This window comes from Bufo gargarizans, chromosome 1 (assembly GCF_014858855.1).
Source record: "Bufo gargarizans isolate SCDJY-AF-19 chromosome 1, ASM1485885v1, whole genome shotgun sequence".
In the NCBI taxonomy this organism is placed as follows: domain Eukaryota; kingdom Metazoa; phylum Chordata; class Amphibia; order Anura; family Bufonidae; genus Bufo; species Bufo gargarizans.
Window position 1 is genome coordinate 435659793 of NC_058080.1, and position 22855 is coordinate 435682647.

The 22855-nt window shown below is 43.8% G+C and overlaps 1 protein-coding gene across 1 annotated transcript in view; it reads left to right on the top strand.

Moving 5' to 3' along the window:
• The first annotated feature begins 231 nt into the window (after positions 1–231).
• The window catches only part of LOC122932521 (methylthioadenosine phosphorylase), a 40449-nt gene continuing 17825 nt past the window's right edge, over positions 232–22855 (top strand). Inside the window, exons 1-5 of the mRNA XM_044286990.1 lie at positions 232–356; positions 3045–3131; positions 5735–5793; positions 8897–9064; positions 19604–19706. Of these exons, the coding sequence (XP_044142925.1) occupies positions 333–356; positions 3045–3131; positions 5735–5793; positions 8897–9064; positions 19604–19706 (441 nt within the window). The 5' untranslated portion in view covers positions 232–332. The remainder of the gene's footprint in view (positions 357–3044; positions 3132–5734; positions 5794–8896; positions 9065–19603; positions 19707–22855) is intronic.

The following is a 22855-nucleotide window of genomic DNA, read 5'->3' on the forward strand; positions in this document are numbered from 1 at the left end:
ATCTGGATGCAATTCACACAAAGAACTGCTGCCTGCACATGACAAACACAACTCTGCTGCCTGCACATGTCACTCAGCCACAAAATAGCTTAGAAAGTTTTTTATGTGCAGCATACACAGAGCAGCTATAAAACCGGCGGACTTTGCAGGGGCCGGAAAGATGCAGCCGCCTCACATCCCCCTCTCCTCTCAGAGTAGCTTACGGAAGCATTCTCCGGAGCCACGCCCCCACCGACGCTGACGTCACCCAAGGTCTTTTACCCTGCAGATGCGCTTCTGCACGTGAGTACATCGTGTGAGTTGTAGCCCCGCCCCTTTCCCCGGACTCCGCTATGGCAGCTGGGCACGTTGTGAAGGTAGGTACTTACCTCATAGCCAGGCCATGGCTCCTGGCCGAGTGTGACGCAGATTCCTTCCTGCAGAGCATCACAGCCGCCTTGTATCGGCAGGTTCAGGTTGTGCAATGCTCTGTGTGGTCATAGAGAAGCCACTAGAATTCAGCCGGGGGTGTCCCCTGGAGCAGGTTGCAGCTAGTGCAGTAGTATTGGCCCCATTTGTGGTACTCTACACCTCCATGTAAGTGTCCCTCTATTCCACCCAAGTCCAATGCATTAATGTGCATTTCTACATTGCTCCTTACTAAACTATCTGGATGGTTTCTACCTGTATAATAGACCAGAACTTCATTACTTTCACACTTGCGCCAGGGGAATCCGGCAGGCAGTTCAGGCGACGTATGCCAGCTGATGGCATTTGTAAGACTGATCAGGATCCTTATCCGTCTTACAAATGCATTGAAATGCCGGATCCGTCTTTCCGGTGTCATCTGTGTTGGGCCTCATCCAGACGGCCGAATGCTGTCTGCAAAAATGCGGATCTGTTTTTTTTTGCGGACAGTTCAACATGTCTGTAAAAAAACGGATAGCATTCAGTATTTTTGCGGGCCCTAAGACTTCAATGGGGCCATGTCCTGATTTTCACGGACAAGTATAGGACATGTTTCATTTGTTTTGCGGAACCGTGGAATAGAAAAGGGCCCCTTAGAAGTGAAGGGGGTCAGCATCTAATCTGCAAAAAAACGGATCCGCATTTTTGCAGATAGCATACGGTTGTCTGAATGAGCCCTTATTCCCATTTTTTTTTTTTTTTTTCGGTCTGCGCAGGAAGGCCGGATCCGGCATTCAGGCAAGTCTTCAGTTTTTTGGGCCGGAGATAAAACCGTAGCATGCTGCGGTTTTATCTTCATCCAGAAAAGGCTAAACAACTGAACTGACGACATCCTGATGCACCCTGAACGGAATGCTCTCCATTCAGAATGCATGGGGATATAACTGATCAGTTCTTTTCCGGTATAGAGCCCCTAGGACAGAACTCAGCGCCGGAAAAGAAAAACGCTAGTGTGAAAGTACCCTTAGACTTTAAAATATCTATAGCATATACAAAATCCCAGCAGCTGTGTCTTTGAAGATAGGATTTATTCCAGTATTGGTTATGGTGTCCTACATGCAGGAAGCGTTTCGGCAAGCATGCCTTTAACACCAGGAGTTGATAAAGGCTTGCTTGCCGAAACGCGTCCTGAGTGTAGGACACAATAACCAATATTGGAATAAATCCTATCTTCAAAGACACAGCTGCTGGGATTTTGTATATGCTGGACCGGCTTTCCTACCTGTTTAAAATATCTATAATCTGATGATTTATGAGCTAATATTTAGATGGATATTGAAGAGCATGAAACAAAATTGTCTCGGGGGGGGTCCACTTGCTGTAAAAATAAAAGAACTTGTACCCACCTAACCGATCCCCAGCTGCTGCAGTTGTGATGGAGTCAGTAATTATGCTTTGGGCGGAGTTAGAGGCGTGGCCTAGAATAAAAATTGCCACGATGCGCACTGCACATATTGTCCCTCTTTGCAATTTTCAAAAGTTGGGAGGTATGCACCTACCATGGTGACGAAGGGCTGAGAAAGGAGTATGTCCCAGAGGGGCCCTAAAAAGATCAGGCTGGGGCCCCATGGTGTGTTGTGCAGTGATCTTTTAAAGATGCTGGCAGCATTTTAGCCCCTGTACGGCCCGAGCAGACAGCTCGGATGCAATCTAACACAACATTTGAGTGGTTAAATGTCGGTGATCAGCGTCATCCCCGATCATGGACAATGCCTCTGGGTGTAAAACAGCAGGCACATGGCAGCTATGGCATCTGCTAGGCTTAGAAGCTGCTGCCATCTTTAGGCCATATGTGTTTTGCGTTTTCCCGCTCCGTATGTTCCGTCCTATGTTAAAAATGCCTATTCTTGTCCGCGAAATGGACAAGAATAGGACGTGTTCTATGTTTTTTGCGAGATGGCGGAACGGACACATGAATGCGGATAGTGCGCGCGGTCCACATCCAGTATGCAAAAAATATGGTCGTGTGCATGAGGCCTTAAAGGGGTTTCCAGAAGTAGTAAACCGGGCTGCTCTCTGCTAAGAACAGCTCCAACCCTGTCCACAGGTTGTGTCTGGTATTGCAACCAGGTTCCATGTACGGTGGAGGTCTTGGAGTGTCCGCCGCCACCTGGTATAACGACGGCTCAGCATGCGCCTTCTCCCTGTGAAGACTGCTATAATTACTATTCAGGGACCACGGCGTCTGAGAGCTCATGTACACTTTGCTTCTTTCTTCTATGTGTCATTTCATAAAACGCTGGACTTTGATAAAGGGATGACTTTGTGTGGGTTTCCCCCCACACTCCAAACACGGGGAGAACATACAGACTCCGTGCAGATGTTGTCCTTGATTGGATTTGAACCTAGGACCTCCGTGCTAACCACTGAGCCACCCTGCTGCAATTTATATTAACCTGATATATAATTAAAGAGGTAATCGAAAATGTATATTTTTAAGGGTGTTGCATAGGAGAGAAGCCCTTTTACTTATAAGACATAATGTCTGTGGTGAACAGTCTTTTTGTTGCACTTTTGGTATTTCTATGGGCTCTATTATTTTTCTGCTTCATGAAAATGTGATAAAATATTTCACCCTCTTGCTTCTTCTGCAATAGGTCGGTATAATTGGTGGATCTGGACTGGATGATCCTGATATTTTGGAAGGAAGAAGCGAGAAGTATGTGGAAACACCCTTTGGCAAGGTATGTGCATTTTCCAAATGTGATGCTACAGTTAGGCACTCATACAGTAGACTTGCATAATACTTTTTTTCAGACCTCAGTGTGAATGACCCCATGGTCAGATCAGATAAAAAAAATCAATTTACTTCTGGTCAAGATGTAGGCGGTGCTCCTGTCATCCAGCTTTCTCTTCTTCCCGCCGCACGCGATGCTGTGACCCGACGCCTGACTAGTTCAGAGTGCTCACACTGTGCGCAGTCACAGCACAGCGAGCGGCCGAGGTAAACCAAAAAGCCATGAGTACTGGTCCTCTATAATGGAAGTGCTCATTAGTATACACCCCATAAGATGCACTGACATCCCCCCTCCTTTGAGGGGAAAAAGGCGCGTCTTATAGGGTGAAACATAAGGTAGATATTACCTTATTATAAATGCATTCCCAAATAGCTTTTATTATTTATAGTTGAGTGAATTGAAGGTACAGAGAGGATGGATGGGGGGATCATAATGCATGACAGCAAGAGCAGTGAGGAGAGCTGAGAGAGCGCTTTAGTTAACTGTTTTGAAGTAACCCGTCCAGCTCTGTTCTCAGGACATTAGGACACTTTTGTGTGGGCTAGTAGGTCAGTGGCCATTTTATTTCCCTTATGACTGCCCCCTAGAGAACACAAGCCATTATAAATAATAAAAGCTATTTGGGAATGTGTTTTTAATAAAGTAATATTTATGAATTTTCAGTAATTTTATTTTATTAATGTATTTCCCATGCAATAGCGATTCTGGAGCATCTTTTCATATAAATATATGCTGCTCCGTTCCTCAGGTATGTGACTTACTAGTACGTCACAGCAGCTAGATCATTCCTGCTCCGTGCCATAATAGTATATCATGGTGATGCAGTGGGCTCAGGAGTTGGGTCATTTGCAGGTGTCGGCGGTATTATACAGCAGGAACCCGACTCTTACTTTCGGGATTGGAGATGATGCTGATTGGCTCTATCAACCCCTAAGATGCCACAGTCATTAGCAACCGCAGCATCTTAACATTTAGACAAAGGGAGCTGTGACTGTCATCGCGGTGTAGCAAGGGCTCAAATGGCACCCGGGGGCCCCAGGCCTGTGATGTACTTACTGGCCTATATATAATATAGTAAAGTATCCCATGATATAACCCACACAGTAAATGCCATTAAGAAAAAAATCCCCATTGCCAGAATTGTCTTTTATCACCTTGCCTTTCACCCAAAAAAAAATAATAATAAATTGATCAAAGGGTCCCTTGTATTCCAAAATGGCATGAATACAATCTCTTGCCCTCCAAAAATGAGCCTTCACACACCTCACAGCAGAAAGATTAAAAACAAGATTTATAGGTTCCAGAGTATGGCACAGCGGACACTGTAAAAACAAAACCCTAAAATCAATGGTGAGATTGTTATTCCATGCTGTTGGTCAATTTTTTTATACAAGTCACCTGACGTACCCCAAAAAAGTGGCATTAAAAAACACAACTTGCCCCTCATAAAATAAGCTATCATATCGCGATTGGGAAACAAAAAATCTCAGAGTCTAAAGTGCCAAACTAGTCGGCATCCTTAACTGGCTATTTAACTCTTTACTAGTTGGTACTTGGGAGTGTGTCCCTGCACAGTGTGACATATCTGTAGTGGTATTGTGAGACTGGGCACACCTCCCAACTTGTAACACCCAGTGACAAGTTCATTAATAAACTTCTAGTAGCAATAACCGAGGAACGGAACTTAATACAGTTATATGATGCTCCAGAATGATTATTGCATGGAGGAATAGACATGTCAGGAGAGATGACAAGCCAATTTTAAATGAGTTGTTCCCCAAGGTACACTACTCACAAGTAGCCTCTGGGAAGCACTTTTATGCCCTCTTGTGGCAAGACCCAGTATGTAATCGTTTACGTATCTGCCTGAGACATAACTGCATGTTGAGCGTTGCAGCAATTTAACCTTTAATTTTTTTTTGTCCGTGCATTTAATCTTTTCCTTTAGGCCTCTTTCACACGAGCGTGACGGATTAGGTCCGGATACGTTCAGGGTGCATTCAGTGAAACTCGCACCATTTTGCAAGCAAGTTCAGTCAGTTTTGTCTGCGATTGTGTTCAGTTTTTTTTCCCTCGCAGGCCCAATGCGTTTTAATGCGTTTTTCTCACACGTGATTAAAAAAACTGAAGGTTTACACACAACATCTCCTAGCAACCATCAGTGAAAGACGCATTGCATCTGGACTTGCTTGCGGATGCAATGCATTTTTCACTGAAGCCCCATTCATTTCTGTGGGGCCAGGGCTGGGTGAAAAACGCAGAATATAGAGCGCTCATGTACACAGACCTATTGAAATGAATGGGTCAGGATTCAGTGCAGGTGCGCGGAAAACTCGCTTGTGTAAAAGGGGCCACTAAAGCTATACATCGGCTCCGCTCCTTCTGCTGTATAATATGCTGCCTGCATTTTTGATGTGACGGGTTCTCTTTAACAGTCCAGTATTGCCAGTTGTAATCATTTCCTTATGTTCCTGTTCACATGTGGCATTATGTACTACCTTGTTTCTGAGCTTCTATAAACTAACGTGTTTTTTTTTCTGATTGTACAGCCATCAGATGCTTTGATTCTTGGAAAAATTAAAAATGTGGACTGTGTGCTACTTGCAAGGTAACCATAAAAATATTAACCTCAAAAACTCAACTTCTGCAACTTTGCAGTATGCTTTGGGGGGGGGGGGGGGGTTTAAGAGGACACATCAGCAGTATCAACCCTATTAAACCAGGCATACTGCCTGGTATGGTTGATCCTATTAAATTAAAAAATGCCTGTATGGTTAAAACCGGGCCCTAGCCCTTCGAGTTTCTTCAGCTCCTTTGCTTTTCAGAGTTTGCCAAGCCCCCCCCCCCCCCCCCCCCCTCCCTCCCCTTGACTGACAAGGCCAAACATCATCATTGTCTTCTTGCCTGCCCCTGTAATCCTGCGCATGCCTCGGGGGTCTATAATCTCTGCATGTTGACTAATTATCTTGACAGCAGGGAACTCTGAACCCGATGCACTGCAGATGCGCCATTTGCAGAATAAACGGTGCATGCGCGGGTTTACAAGGCCAGACAAGAGGATCATGATGATGTCTCACCCTGTCAGTCATGTAGAGGGGGTGTGTGAAAAAATGCTGTAAAGCAGCACAGTTGAGGTGTGCGGAGGGGCTAGAATTCGCCCTTTGGCTCACTGAAGACCTAACTTAGGCTACATTCACACGTCAGTATTTTTCTATATCCCGAATTTCGGTCAGTTTTTTTGCGGATCCTGAAAATGTTTCCGTATGTCATCTGTTTTTTGCGGATCCGCAAAAAACGGAAACATGTATAAATTTCACAAAGCAAATAAAGTTGTTTGGATTTCTTTGAAAAAAAAAAAGTGAATAAGATTTCTGTGGGCAGGATTTAATTTCCAGGAACGGATTCCGCATAAAACGGATGACATACGTAATGACATACGAATTTCATCTGTTTTTTGCGGAACCATTGACTTTGTATTGTACCAGGATCCGATTTTTGCGGAAAAGAATAGGACAAGTTTTATATTTAATCGGACATGCGAAACGGACAGCACACATTGTGTTGTCCGATTTTTATTTTATTTTTTTATTTTTTTTCCCCAGGACCCATTGAAAATGAATGGGTCCAGAACTGGTCCTGATCTGTTCTGCAAAAAACGGAACAGATCAGGAAAGAAACAACGGACGTGTGAATGGACCCTAACATATAGAATAAAACTCTTAGGGTCCATTCACACGTCCGTGGAATGGGTCCACATCCATTCCACAATATCCGGAACGGGTGCGGACCCATTTATTCTCAATGGGGCAGGAATGGATGCAGAGATCTTCCGGTCCGCAGCTCCAGGAAAAAAATTGAACATGTCCTATTCTTGATCGCAATTGCGGACAAGAATGGGCAGTTCTATGGGGGAGCCGGACGGGTGTATTGTGGATCCACAATACACTATGGACGTGTGAATGGACCCTTGGTTGTCCGCTTACTGGCTACGGTTGACCAATGTGTTTGTAGCATGATTAGATGGCACTTAATAATACAGTCTTTGATATTCGGTATCATTTTCTATATTTCATAAGGTATGTCCCTTGTTTACAAAGTCTTTTGTGCTGTCCATAAAATGGCTGCTGATGGAGGGTCATGTGACCAGACACATGACTCAGCCTCCCCCCTTCTAACACTGCACCTGCACTAAACTCCTAACGGAACAGGTAGAGATGGCAGTTGTGGTGTATATGAATGGAGGAGACATCACATGGAGGTGATTTGTCTGGTCACATGACCCTCCATCAGCGGCCATCTTGTGGATAGTACAAAAGGCTTTGTAAACAAGAGGACATACTTATGAAATATAGAAAATGGTGCAGAATATCAACAAAGACTGTATTAGTAAGTGCCGTATAATTATCTCAAACACATTGGTCAGCAGTAACCAGACAGTGGCCAACCCCTTTAACGTTTTGTTTATGCTGTGGAACAGTGTAACAGATTTTGACCATACTTGTTTAATCAGCAGGATCACCCCCGCCTAGTTTTATATGGTTGCTCCTGGTGACGGGTCCTCTTTGCGCTAATGTAAAAAAAGTCGAACATTTTTCCACATGCCATATTTGCATAAAATTATAAATTTTAATAATTGTTTTGCAATTATTCGCCACGCTTACTGCTTTTCAAGAAAAGAGGGGCAAGGCACAATCTGTCTGAGAAACCAACTGTAACTTACACTAGAAACTGGGGTAAAGGTTGGCACACAAGTGGGCTGGCAGAGTTTTAATTTCTGGCACACAAACTACCAAAAGGTGCATGTCATCAGTTTGCCGCATCTGACTCCAGTGCACGTTGGGTAAAGTCTGGCATATCAGATACCACTCTAAGCAAGTCTCCCCCCTTTGTGTTTTGGTCCCTTAACATTTTAAAGATCCCTGCTTGTTGTCAGTGGATAAGAACATGAAAGCCTATAAAAACGTAAAGGGTTTGTCCTGCGACTAAATATTATTTGTTTCAATTAAAAGCATTTTTAAAATGATTACATCTGGATAACGTTGTTACATACATGTTGTGGCGCCCCCTGGTGCTCTTTTGATTCTTTTCCTAGAACCTCCACCTAATGTGCCCAGTGCTGGTGCTCACAGATGGTCAGTAACCGTGTCCTGCTGAATCCACTTGTAGACACTTGAATCCACTTGATTCCTGCTATTGTGCAGGCACACTGCAAGTGGCTTCTTCTGACCAGCACCAAACGCATTAGTGGCAGAGTGTTCTAGCCGTGGTCTGTGACATGCAGAGGACATTGTGCAGGGAGGAGGAGGAGATGAGCTGTGACCATCACCTATACTTCTGGCTCCTGTGTTTTCTGCCCCAGCGTTATAATAGAGGAGATATTTCCCTGTGATACTAATGAGTAGGGTTAGGTTATTTCGGAAAACAGGAAGTGTCAGCCTGTGATGCTCAGTGGCCAGTGTGAAAACTGCAAGATTGCAGGATTTTTTTATGTATTTATTTTTTTGGAGATTTTTTTGTGGTAACATAAAAAAACTAATGTAAGAATACAATTATTTAGTTGCCAAAAAACCAAACGGAAGTAATAATGCTCACCAATCTTGTGATTTCTTACACACGTTTATAGGCATCACCTTGGAATCTGCATTAACGACATACCTGAAATGTTATATTTCTTGCTTTTCCTGAACGGTTTCCATGCCTTTGTGTTGCAGACATGGCAGGCAACATACGATAGCTCCTTCAAATGTTAACTTTCGAGCAAACATTTGGGCATTGAAGATGGAAGGCTGTACTCACATTTTGGTCACCACAGCTTGCGGATCACTGAGAGAGGAGATTGAGCCTGGAGATATTGTTGTACTTGACCAGTTTATTGATAGGTGAGAATGAATTCCTTTAGAAGCAGGTATTTACTATACTATAGATCAGGCGTACTCAACCTGCCACCTTCCAGCTGTTGCAAAACTACAACTCCCGGCATGCCCGAACAGTCTACAGCAGGACATGGTGCGAGTTGTAGTTTTGCAACAACTGGAGGGCTGCAGGGTGAGCATCCTTGATATAGATGGTGATTGTAATCTACAGAAGGGCTCCATATTTATGATGTGTATGTGTACTGGTTCTATATATGTCAGGCATGTCCAAAGTGCGGCCCTCCAGCTGTTGCAAAACTACAACTCCCAGCATGCCTGGATAGCTTACAGCTATTAGGGCATGCTGGGAGTTGTAGTTTTGCAACAGCTGAAGGGCCGCAGTTTGGACATGCCTGATATATGTTATATGATTTTATATATATATATATATATATATATATATATATATATATATATATAAATTTCTCCTAAAAGGTGGCTCTTGTACCACTTTAACCCCTTAAAGACTGGGCCTATTTTAATTTTTGCATTTTATTATTTTTTTTTCCCACTGTCCAATAGCCAGCTTTTTTATTTTTCTATTTACATAGCCATGCAAGGGCTTATTGTTTGCGGGACCAGATGCATTTGTCTTGAATTGGGAAAAAATTATTTGTGGGGTAAAATAAAATAAAAAATTCCCCAAGGTTTTTGGGGTTTTGACATCACGGTGTTCACTGTGCAATAAAAATGACATGACATCCTACCGTATTTTTCGCCGTATAAGACGCTTTTGGGGAGGAAAATAAGAAAAAAAATATTTTTAACCAAAAGGTGTGCTGTGGGTTTGGAACTAGGTGGTCTGTGGATGGCACTATTACTGGGGATCTGTGGATGACGGACACTGTTATGGGGGGGATCTGTGGATGACGGACACTGTTATGGGGGGGATCTGTGGATGACGGACACTGTTATGGGGGGGATCTGTGGATGACGGACACTGTTATGGGGGGATCTGTGGATGACGGACACTGTTATGGGGGGATCTGTGGATGACGGACACTGTTATGGGGGGATCTGTGGATGACGGACACTGTTATGGGGGGATCTGTGGATGACGGACACTGTTATGGGGGGATCTGTGGATGACGGACACTGTTATGGGGGGGATCTGTGGCTGGCACTGTTACAGGGGGGGGGGGGAATCTGTGGATGGCACTGTTATACATGTGTCATCCACAGACCCTCCCAGCCCATAACTGTGCCATCCACAGATCCCCCGCCGCTCCAGTATACTAATATAATAATTCTTATTAAATTAATAGTTATTAAATATGCCTCTTTATTCCTAAAAGTACCTTAAATCCTAAGCGCTTCAGTACAATGCCGGCAGGCCGGGCAGCCGGCGCGGCGCGTCACTCACTGACGTCACTTGCCTGCTTCATTCATAAAGTAGGCGGCGCAGGCACGTGACATCAGGGAGTTACGCTGCCGCCCGCCCGGCCTGCATTGTACGGATGCGCTTAGGATTTAAGGTACTATTAGGCATAAAGGGGCATATTTAATAACCATTAATTGAATCTGACATATTTTATTAGTATACCGGAGCGGCGGGGCGGGCATTTAGTACAGTGACTGCACCGCCCCGCCACTATTGCCGGCCTCAGCTCCTCCTCCCAGTCCCTCCCCGAGTCCCCGCTCGCTTTACATCGCTGCCAGCGATGTAAAACTGACTGCATTCGCCGTATAAGACGCAGGGGCATTTTCCCCCCATTTTGGGGGAAGAAAAAGTGCGTCTTATACGGCGAAAAATACGGTAATTTTGCAGCTCAATGCAACTACGGTGATACCAAACTGGTGTAGCTTTTATTTTTGTTTTATTACTCAAAAAAAGAGACATAACTTTTTTTTTTTTAAATGTTGGTCTACAGAGCTGTATGAGGGTGTGGTGTGTTTTTTGTGTGTGGAATGAACTGTAGTTTTTATTGGTACCTTTTTTGGGGTATGTACAACTCTTTGATCATTGTTCCATTTTTTTGGGGGGGTGACAAGGTGAATAAAATACGGTGAATCATGTTTTTTCTTTATTTTTTTTATGTTATGACATTCACCACACAGGAAAATTTTTAAATCTATTTGAATAGTTCAGTCATTTTTGGAGACTGCGATACCTAGTATGTTTGTTTTATTTATATTTAAAATGGGGAAATGATTTAAATGTTTAATTTTTTTAACTTTTTCACTTTTTATTTAACTAATTAGTCCCCTTTTTTTGATCCCTTGTCCTAGTCACCCTAATAGAAATCTATTAGGTTGAATAGGATCCTAACAAGCTCCCTGCTGAGCTATGCCTCATGCAGAACTTAGCAGGGATATTACTGTGACACCCATGGGAAGCTTCAGCAGGCCCCAGGCTGTCATGCTAACCGATTAGAGCCCTGCAACTTCACTGCGGGGGCTCTGATCGGGACGCAGAGGGGTTCTCTCTGCCTTATCTCGCAAATGCCACAATCGGTGTTGACCATGGCATCTGAGGGGTTCAATTATAGAGTTCGACGTGATCAATGTTCCCTATCATTGCGGCCGGGTGCCTGCTGTACTATGTAGCCTGCTCCCGTGGTGTATGTAGAGGGCTGACCGCAGCAACCCGCTCCATGCAGATGCGGGTGCATAATTCTGTACATGTGCGGTATTATCTATTCAGGGATTAAGATGTTTAGTGTATGAAAATGATCAGAAATCAAGGCCCACTTTTAGGCCCTATTCACTGTTCCCGTGTTGCAAACAGCAGATGGTGGATTCGCAAAATTCAAACACTGGCCATGTGAACAGACCCATTGACTTGGATGGGTCAGTGATTTGCAAAAGATAGGACTATAAACTCACTATCTTTTGTGGAGTGAAGGCCATAAACACATTGAAGCCCTTCCGTGGGTTTCTGTGCCTCCACACTGCAATGGATAAAACATGTCCTATCTTTTGCCCTATGTTGCAGATTGTGGTCCTATTCAAGTTATTGGTTCTGCACCGCGCTGTGGAGTTCACACGACCGGTGCCCGTGGGTTGTGGTCCGCAATACGGGCATGGCGGCTATACTGTTGTGTGAATGGGGCCTTACTGTACAGTTTTGACCAAGCAGTTTTTCTGGGCAGCAAGCCACTGGCCCCTGTAAATACACACTTATGATGTAAATTTTAATGGATGTGAATTTGGTTCTCATGGGGAAAAAAAAAACACTTTTCCTACTAATCGATATCACCATTTAACCCCTTCGGGACCTCCGCTGTACAAGCCCGGTCTTTAAACATGGCGCCCACCTGCACGTGCAGCTGGCGCCATAGCCGCTGGGTTTCTGCTATTTAAAATAGCAGAGACCCCCCCGTCAAATGGATGCCTTGTGGCTGATCGCATACATTTGCCTTTCAAATGCCGTGGTCAATTGTGACCACGGCATCTGATCAGTCCAGAAGTGGAAAATACCAATACAAGCCACTAGGTGGCAGCACTGTATTGTTATATTGAAAATTAAAGGGATTCTGTCACCTCCCCTAACCCAAAAAACGATTTTAAAGCAGCCATGAAGCACAGCTTACCTTGATTAGGCGGTGCTCTTTTATCTTGTAATCCGTCCAGCAGTTTCTGCAAAAAACGACTTTTATTGATATGCAAATGAGTCCTGAATGTGCCCAGAGGGGCGTTTTGTTCCTCTTAGAGAGCCCAGTACCGCCCCTCTTACAGTGCCCAGCCCGCCTTCCTTGCACTGTCTAACCGCCCCCAGCCTGGCACAGCCTCTCCTCCCTCTCCTCCCCCTCCCTCACGCCGAACGAACTCTCGCACAGGCGCAGTACCCACTGAGGGCTGCGCCTGTGCGATCAGCAGGAGACTGAGGGCAGGAGCTTCATCCTCGTCACTGGGCATGCGCCGAGCCCAGTGACGTCCGATGCTCGCTCTTCCCTCAGTCAGCAGGGAAGAGCGAGCATCGGACGTCACTGGGCTCGGCGCATGCCCAGTGACGAGGATGAAGCTCCTGCCCTCAGTCTCCTGCTGATCGCACAGGCGCAGCCCTCAGTGGGTACTGCGCCTGTGCGAGAGTTCGTTCGGCGTGAAAACAAAACGCCCCTCTGGGCACATTCAGGACTCATTTGCATATCAATAAAAGTCGTTTTTTGCAGAAACTGCTGGACGGATTACAAGATAAAAGAGCACCGCCTAATCAAGGTAAGCTGTGCTTCATGGCTGCTTTAACCACCTCCCGACCGCCGTACGCGTATATGCGTCCGGGAGGTAGTTGTTTTACTCCTCCTGGACGCATATACGCGTCCTCTCGCGAGACGCGAGATTTCCTGTGAACGCGCACAGGCGCGCGCGCTCACAGGAACAGAAGGTAAGCGAGTGGATCTCCAGCCTGCCAGCGGCGATCGCTCGCTGGCAGGCTGGAGATCCGAATTTTTTAACCCCTAACGGGTATATTAGACGCTGTTTTCATAACAGCGTCTAATATACCTCCTACCTGGTCCTCTGGTGGTCCCTTTTGTTAGGATCGACCACCAGAGGACTCAGGTAGGTCAGTACAGTCCCACCAAACACTACACTACACTACACTACACCCCCCCCCCCCCCCCGGTCACTTATTAACCCCTTATAAACCCCTGATCACCCCATATAAACTCCCTGATCACCGCCCTGTCATTGATCACCCCCCTGTCAGGCTCCGTTCAGACGTCCGCATGATTTTTACGGATCCGATCCATGTATCCATGGATCCGTAAAAATCATGCGGAAGTCTGAATGGAGCCTTACAGGGGGGTGATCAATGACAGGCGGGTGATCACCCATATACACTCCCTGATCACCCCCTGTCATTGATCACCGCCCTGTCAGGCTCCATTCAGACGTCCGCATGATTTTTACGGATCCGATCCATGTATCCATGGATCCGTAAAAATCATGCGGACGTCTGAATGGAGCCTTACAGGGGGGGTGATCAGTGACAGGGGGGTGATCACCCTGATTACCCTGATCACCCCCTGTCATTGATAACCCCCCTGTAAGGCTCCATTCAGACGTCCGCATGTGTTCTGTGGATCCGATCCATGTATCCATGGATCCGTAAAAAATCATGCGGATGTCTGAATGGAGCCTTACAGGGGGGGTGATCAGTGACAGGGGGGTGAATACCCTGATCACCCCCTGTCATTGATAACCCCCCTGTAAGGCTCCATTCAGACGTCCGCATGCGTTCTGTAGATCCGATCCATGGATCCGTAAAAAATCATGCGGATGTCTGAATGGAGCCTTACGGGGGGGTGATCAGTGACAGGGGGGTGATCACCCTGATTACCCTGATCACCCCCTGTCATTGATAACCCCCCTGTAAGGCTCCATTCAGACGTCTGCATGCGTTCTGTGGATCCGATCCATGGATCCGTAAAAATCATGCGGACGTCTGAATGAAGCCTTACAGGGGGGGTGATCAATGACAGGGGGGTGATCAGGGAGTCTATATGGGTGATCACCCCCCTGTCATTGATCACCCCCCCTGTCATTGATCACCCCCCCCCTGGTAAGGCTCCATTCAGCCATTTTTTTTGGCACAAGTTAGCGGACATTTTTTGTTTGTTTTTGTTTTTGTTTTTTCTTACAAAGTCTCATATTCCACTAACTTGTGTCAAAAAATAAAATCTCCCATGAACTCGCCGTACCCCTCACGGAATCCAAATGCGTAAACATTTTTAGACATTTATATTCCAGACTTCTTCTCACGCTTTAGGGCCCCTAAAAAGCCAGGGCAGTATAAATACCCCACATGTGACCCCATTTCGGAAAGAAGACACCCCAAGGTATTCCGTGAGGGGCATATTGAGTCCATGAAAGATTGAAATTTTTGTCCTAAGTTAGCGGAAAGTGAGACTTTGTGAGGAAAAAAACAAAAAAAATCAATATCCGCTAACTTATGCAAAAAAAAAAAAAAATCTAGGAACTCGCCATGCCCCTCATTGAATACCTTGGGGTGTCTTCTTTCCAAAGTGGGGTCACATGTGGGGTATTTATACTGCCCTGGCTTTTTAGGGGCCCTAAAGCGTGAGAAGAAGTCTGGGATCCAAATGTCTAAAAATGCCCTCCTAAAAGGAATTTGGGCCCCTTTGCGCATCTAGGCTGCAAAAAAGTGTCACACATGTGGTATCGCCGTACTCAGGAGAAGTTGGGCAATGTGTTTTGGGGGGTCATTTTACATATACCCATGCTGGGTGAGAAAAATATCTTGGTCAAATGCCAACTTTGTATAAAAAAATGGGAAAAGTTGTCTTTTGCCAAGATATTTCTCTCACCCAGCATGGGTATATGTAAAATGACCCCCCAAAACACATTCCCCAACTTCTCCCGAGTACGGCGATACCACATGTGTGACACTTTTTTGCTGCCAAGGTGGGCAAAGGGGCACATATTCCAAAGTGCACCTTTCGTATTTCACCGGTCATTTCTTACACATTTTGATTGCAAAGTTCTTCTCACACATTTGGGCCCCTAAATTGCCAGGGCAGTATAACTACCCCACATGTGACCCCATTTTGGAAAGAAGACACCCCAAGGTATTCTGTGAGGGGCATGGTGAGTTCCTAGAATTTTTTATTTTTTGTCGCAAGTTAGTGGAATATGAGACTTTGTAAGAAAATAAAAAATAAAAAAAAATCATCATCATTTTCCGCTAACTTGTGACAAAAAATAAAAAGTTCTATGAACTCACTATGCCCATCAGCGAATACCTTAGGGTGTCTACTTTCCGAAATGGGGTCATTTGTGGGGGTTTTCTACTGTCTGGGCATTGTAGAACCTCAGGAAACATGACAGGTGCTCAGAAAATCAGAGCCGTTTCAAAAAGCGGAAATTCACATTTTTGTACCATAGTTTGTAAATGCTATAACTTTTACCCAAACCATTTTCTTTTTTTGCCCAAACATTTTTTTTTTTATCAAAGACATGTAGAACTATAAATTTAGCGAAAAATTTATATATGGATGTCGTTTTTTTTTTTTGCAAAATTTCACAGCTGAAAGTGAAAAATGTCATTTTTTTGCAAAAAAATCGTTACATTTTGATTAATAACAAAAAAAGTAAAAATGTCAGCAGCAATAAAATACCACCAAATGAAAGCTCTATTAGTGAGAAGAAAAGGAGGTAAAATTCATTTGGGTGGTAAGTTGCATGACCGAGCGATAAACGGTGAAAGGAGTGTAGTGCCGAAGTGTAAAAAGTGGCCTGGTCATGAAGGGGGTTTCACCTAGCGGGGCTGAAGTGGTTAAAATCGTTTTTTGGGTTAGGGGAGGTGACCGAATTTCTTTAAGTGTTCAATGATGGCTATATTGCCATCATTGAACACCATGGACAATCTAATGATTGGCAGTTATTGTCACCCAGGATTACTTTAAAAAAAAAATAAAAAAAATTATATATATATATATATATATATATATATATATATATATATATATATATATTCAAATCGCCCCCCTTTCCTTAAAATAAAAATACTTAACCAATAAAAAAAATAAACATCATGGGCATCACCGCGTGCAAAAATGCTCATGCAATTAAACTATAACAATATTAATGGCATAACGGGGGAAAAAAATAAAACGGCCAATTTTTGTCACTTCAACTCCCCAAAACATTTTTTATGAAAAGTGATTAAAAAGTCGCACACACTTCAAATTGCATACTGAAAGTACAGATCACCCCGCAAAGAATTAGCCCTCACACAGTCCTGTACACATAACTACAAAAAAGGTATAGGGGTCAGAATATGGTGATAAAAATTATGTGTGGTATCGTTGTAACCGTACTGACCTGTAGAAGTAAGATAACAGGTCAATTTTACTACATAGTGAACGGTGTAAAGAAAAATTGGCAGAATTGCGTTCCCCATTTTGGAAATGTATTTATTTTTTTTTTCCACTTTCCACTACATTGTATGCAACCGTAAATGGCGCCATTAGAAAGTACAACTTGTCCCGTAAAAAATAAACCCTCATAAGGCTATAAAAAATAAAAGTTAGGAAACTAAAACGCTAAAATTGAAAATCGCAGGGTCCTCTAAGGGTTAAAGGGATCCTCCAGGCTTTTGCAGAAAATCCAGGGGTCTTGAAAGATTGTTTCCTCAGTCAGTAGCACTACCATCTCCAGCAGTATAAGTAGCTGAACAGGAAGGGACCTCAGTAGAAGAGCCTGCAGCCAGTCTGGGCATAGTGGAGACTGCGGGGCAATGGACGTACTGAGGAAGCAATCTTTTCATCCACCGGTAAGAAGACTCCTGAATTTTCAAAAAAAAATACTGGAGAACCTCTTTAACATAAACGTCTCAATACCAGACCATCATGACGGGGTTCTTTCTTGGTGCCATGACACTTTGAAAACCCCTTTTAGATGCTGTTACAGATTACACTTTAAGGTTTTTCTCATTCTCTACTGGGTAGGATACTGTTTGATTTCCTTCTTGAAAAACTTATTGAAAAGCTTACAGTACTATGAGACAAAAGTAGTAATACATTAAAGGGGTATTCCAGGATTGTAAAGAGGACCTGTCACCTCTCCTGACATGTCTGTTATAGCAACTAGCTGCATTCCTCATATAATATCCATTCTGGGACATGTTTTCTTATAACTCCACGTTGTGCCTTTCCTCTGTTATTGCTTCTAGAAGTTTATTACATCGTTCAGTAATCTACCGTATGCCGCAGGAGACTACGGTAGTTTTCTGCATCAGAATACAGTATTGAAAGCCCTGTCAGCACTGTAATTACCAGGGTACTGCAGCTAAGAACATCCGTGGGTGACAGTGTTATGGGGGGTAGTGGGGGGGGACTGCTGCTGACGCAATGTTACGGAGGTCATCTGCTGAGAGTGTTGTGGGGGATTTGCCCCTGACACAATCTTATGGGGGTAATCTGCTGCTGACACAATTAGAGTTGCGAGAAGCAACTTTGGATTAAAGAGGACCTTTCATGGGTCCAGCCATTATGAAATAAGTAGCAGGTTATGTAGGGCATAGTGCAGGGATGTTAGATCGCTTACTAGTTTGTCTGGGCGCCGCTCCGTTATCCCGCTGTGCCCCCCGTTCACTTTTCTCACCTGATATGCTAATGAATAGCATCGGTACAGGGAGGAGGAGACTGCCGCGGTCCAATCACAAAGTAGAGCGTCACAGCCAGGGAGAAGGTGATTTTTATTTAGTTTTTTTTTCTCCCTGGCTGTGACGCTCTCCGCTGTGATTGGGAGAAGGAGACTCCTATTAAGAAACAGGGCAGTCTCCTCCTCCCGGTACCGATGCTATTCATTAGCATACCAGGCGGGAATAGTGAACGGGGTCACAGCGGGGAAACGGAGCGGTGCCCAGACAAACTAGTAAGCAATATTACATCCCTGCACTATGCCCTACATAACGTGCTACTTATATCATAATGTCTGGACACATGAAAGGTCCTCTTTAATCCGAAGTCGCATCATTCAAAACTTGGTTATAATGTACGGAGGTCTGTCTCCATACACTATTAGAATGTATGGGCTCCGATGAGCCAAAGTAAGTTATTCACGAAGTTGCGCGAGACTTCGTTGAATAACTTCAGTAATTGATTATTACAGAAAAAAAAACACTTTAAAACTTGGAACCAAACTCAGCTTTGGTTCTGAGTGGTACCTTGGAACCGAAGCAGAGTTCAGTTCCAAGGTTTTTCACTGTAATAATTACCGAAGTTATTCAGCGAAGTCTCGCGCGACTTCGTGAATGACTTACTTCGGCTCATCGGAGCCCATACATTCTAATAGTGTATAGATGGGTCTCCGTACAGTATTATTCGAAAGTTTTCAATGACGTGACTTCGGATGAAGCTTCCAAAGTCTCTTTTCTCATCTCTAGACACAATGTTATGGAGGGGATCTGCTGCTGATACACTTATGGTGGGGAGGTTATCCAGTGACACATTGGAAGGACACTTTATTAGGGATACCTAAGAAGTTTTCTAGCACAGCTACCAGGGTAAGTACACTAGAGCAGGCATGTGTGACAGGACAGCTTGCTCCAGCGCACCCGCCCATGGTCTCTCTCAGCCAGCACCCGCCAGGCTCTCCCTCTTCCATTCTTCCAACAGGTAACAAATGGGGATCGATGTCCGTTACATCATAGGCTGCTGTTCCTATGCAGCACAGCCTGGGATGTACTGGCCACATGCAATGCGTTGACCACTTTTTTTTTTTTTTTTTTTTTCCTTTATTCACCCCTATAACACAAACAGGTTTCTCTTCTCTTCCCCCCCCCCCCCCCCCCCCCCCGATTTGTTTTGGCCTGGTGAGACATTGTACTGTGTGTGTGTGTGTGTTTTTTATATATTATAATTATTATTATTATTATTATTATTATTATAAAATATATATATATATATATATATATATATATATATATATATATATATATAATTTTTTTTTTTTTTTATTTTTTTTTTTAATAACCAGCAGAGTGGTGTATGATGGGTGTTTCTTAACTCTTACATTGTGTATGTGTTATTATGTCCACAGGACCACGAAAAGACAGCAGACGTTTTACGATGGGACACCCAGCTGTCTCCCAGGCGTCTGTCACATTCCTATGGCTGAGCCTTTCTGTGGCAGAACTAGAGAGGTAAGGACTAAATCATGATCAGCAGTCACGTGTGGTACATGCAAGCATCACCTGCGAGGCCAGCGGTCACGTGAATTATGTATGTGGCGTCACCTCTGCAGGACTGGCGGTGCTGGTGCACAGGGGCATATAAGGGGTAAATAATGTGTGTGTGTGTGTGTGTGTGTTTTTGTTTTTTTTATATATATATATATATATATATATATATATATATATATATATATATATATATATGTACCATTGCTCAAAAGCTATTTTCTTGAAATCACAGGTAATCCCTTTAAATATTGATTATAATTAATAGATATGTGTAGTACTTTTCATACACTTTTCCTTTAAAGAGGACCTTTCACTAGAATAAAACATCGAAACTAACTATACAGACATGGAGAGCGGCGCCCAGGGATCTCCGTGCACTTACTGTTATACCTGGGCGCGGCTCCTTTCTCCCGGTATAGGCTCCGGTATCTTCATAGTTAGGCTCCACCCAGTGGAACCTGCCGGTGTCTCCTTCTCCCATTCTGAAGCGCTGGCCAATGGCAGCGCTCAGCTCATAGCCTGAGAGGCTTTTTTTTCTCTCAGGCTATGAGCTGAGCGCTGCGATTGGCCAGCGCTTCAGCATGGTAGAATGAGACATCGGCAGGTTCCACTGGGTGGAGCCTATACCAGGACAACGGAGCCGCTCCCAGGTATAACAGTAAGTGCAGGGAGATCCCTGGGCGCCGCTCTCCATGTCTGTATAGTTAGGTTAGGTTAGATGTTTTATTCTAGTGAAAGGTCTTTAATGGTACCAATCTAGACATCATTCACCGGGTTACAATTTTAATGTTCCTAATTCAAATCAGACATCATACAGTACATGACGATCTCTTTATAACAAAGCTAGAACCAGCCCTGTACCTCACTTGGATTCAGAGATCTTCCTATTCATTGCTCCATTTGCTGTGCTTGATTTTTCTTCAGGCTGGCATGTTCTTTCTAATCCCTTTAAAATAAAATTTTTAAAAATTCATGACTGCTAAAAGACAAGGGGGAAAATATTATTGGTACTTAAGGCGAAAATTAATGATGTTGTTAAGGGGTTAAAAATGTCCCCTGAGTTGTGCGCCAATGAGATTAACTGCAGACACACATTAAAAATCTACAATTAAAAAGTGCCATTTTTGGGAGGGTTTTTCCAATTTTAAGGTGGCTGTTAAGAGGTTAAGGATGGGACTGAGCATGTGTGGACCTCGGCGATGTTCTAGTACATTAATGGGGGTCACAGCGTCCAAGTATATTAGGTTTGTCGGATACACATCCCTTTTAGATCCTTCTCCACCCCAGGACCCATATTTCTGTAGATACACAATTTCAGACAGCACTCCAACATATGTTCATGTGAGAATCTTTATTTCTTCAGCCAAATAAGTTGGTGCACAGAAGTACAGCAATGTTTTGGGCTTAACGTTGCGGTACTACTGCGCACCAGCTCATTCGGCTGAATAAAGATTCTCATGTGAACCCTGCACATGTTGGGAGTTCTGTCTGAAACTGTATCAGCGCGGTTACTGAGGTGGATGGGGAAACAGCGGGTGGCGCTGTAGAGATGCATTTTATTGAATAGCGCAGTGGCTATACAACATTTTTTAAAGGGTTTTCAGAGATTTTAATACTGACAACCTATACTCTGTTCGGTGGGAGTCTGACACCCAGTACCCCTGCCGATCAGCTGTTTAGAGAAGACACCAGCAACCAGCACTCCTCACAGCTCACAAAGCACAGCGCCATACATTGTATAGCGACTGTGCCTGGTATTACACACTCCCACCGATCAGATATTGATGAACTATCCTAAGGTAACCCTTTAATTCCATGCAAATACCCAAATATTTACATCTAGGTGCTTGTTTGAAAAAAGTAAAATATTTTTCACAGGACAGCCGTGTTAATGTAAATAACTATTATAGGGGGATCTACATTTACATTCACAGCAATTTTCAGCAACCATCCTGTGTTTCAGTGGCTCATACATGTTACCTCTCCCCTTCCCGAAAATGAAAATAATCAATTAAATAGGCATCGTCCTAAGACACCTGTGCTATAAAAATATTTATCTCATACAGCAGGTGGTGTAACGGGAAAAAGATCAAAATGACGATTCAGCATTTTTCATCACTTCACCTCCCCAAATTATTTTCGTAAAGTGATCAAAAAGGTCTTTAGGTTTTATTGTTGTGCATAGCAACCAAAATAAAAAGTGTATTTTTTTTGCTCCATCCAATAAACTATAATGTTATTTATTGGTGTGCGTCCATATTTGTGCTCCGCTATAGCCTGGCATAGCACATCGATGTAGGGTATCCTAAGGCAGAGCTTTAAGTATAGTGAGCACAGGCAGCAGCAGCAAGCTGTGCTCCTGCCGATACCGCACATTGTACAAATCAGAATCCATACACTGCATATATGGCTACAGTGTGCGGATTCTGTATGTGCTGCAGTCAAGAGCACTTCAGGAAGGCCCGAACTTCAGAGGCCTCTTCTGCTTGTAAAACCATAAAATCAGGAAAGAAATATACTATATAATATATTAGGATATTTCTGTCCCTTTAAAAAAATGTTATCGAAAGTTTAGGTACATTTTAAAGGGGCTATGCCACCATTAAATGTTATTTTAATGGAATTCAACATGAGAAACTGCTTACTTTTGTATTTTACCTTGTTACAAAAATGCTCCAGTTGTGAGATTCTCTTTGTTATTATAATGGCACCCCCTGGTGTTTACCTTCTAAAGTAATGTGCATGTCCACCTACTGAGGTGGTCACACATGCTTGCTTCCATCCTTCACTGCCACCAATCATATCTACTGTTGCAAGCTGTGACTTTTAATGGGAGAGAGCTAAAGCAGAAATGACAGCTGTGACAGGGAGAGAGCTGCAAGTTGGGCAGACTAGATGGGCCAAATGGTTCTTATCTGCTGACACATTCTATGTTTAAGTGCAACAGAAAGGGCACGCCTGAAGAGAATCTGGTGGCGATATTAGTGCAATGAATGGGGGAGCTCTGACTCCGTGAGGTACGGAGCAGAGTCTAGCTTTGTTGGAAACAGATGGTTATGTACTGTGTGATGTCTGATTTGATTTTTTTTTTACATCAAATAGGCCATAAC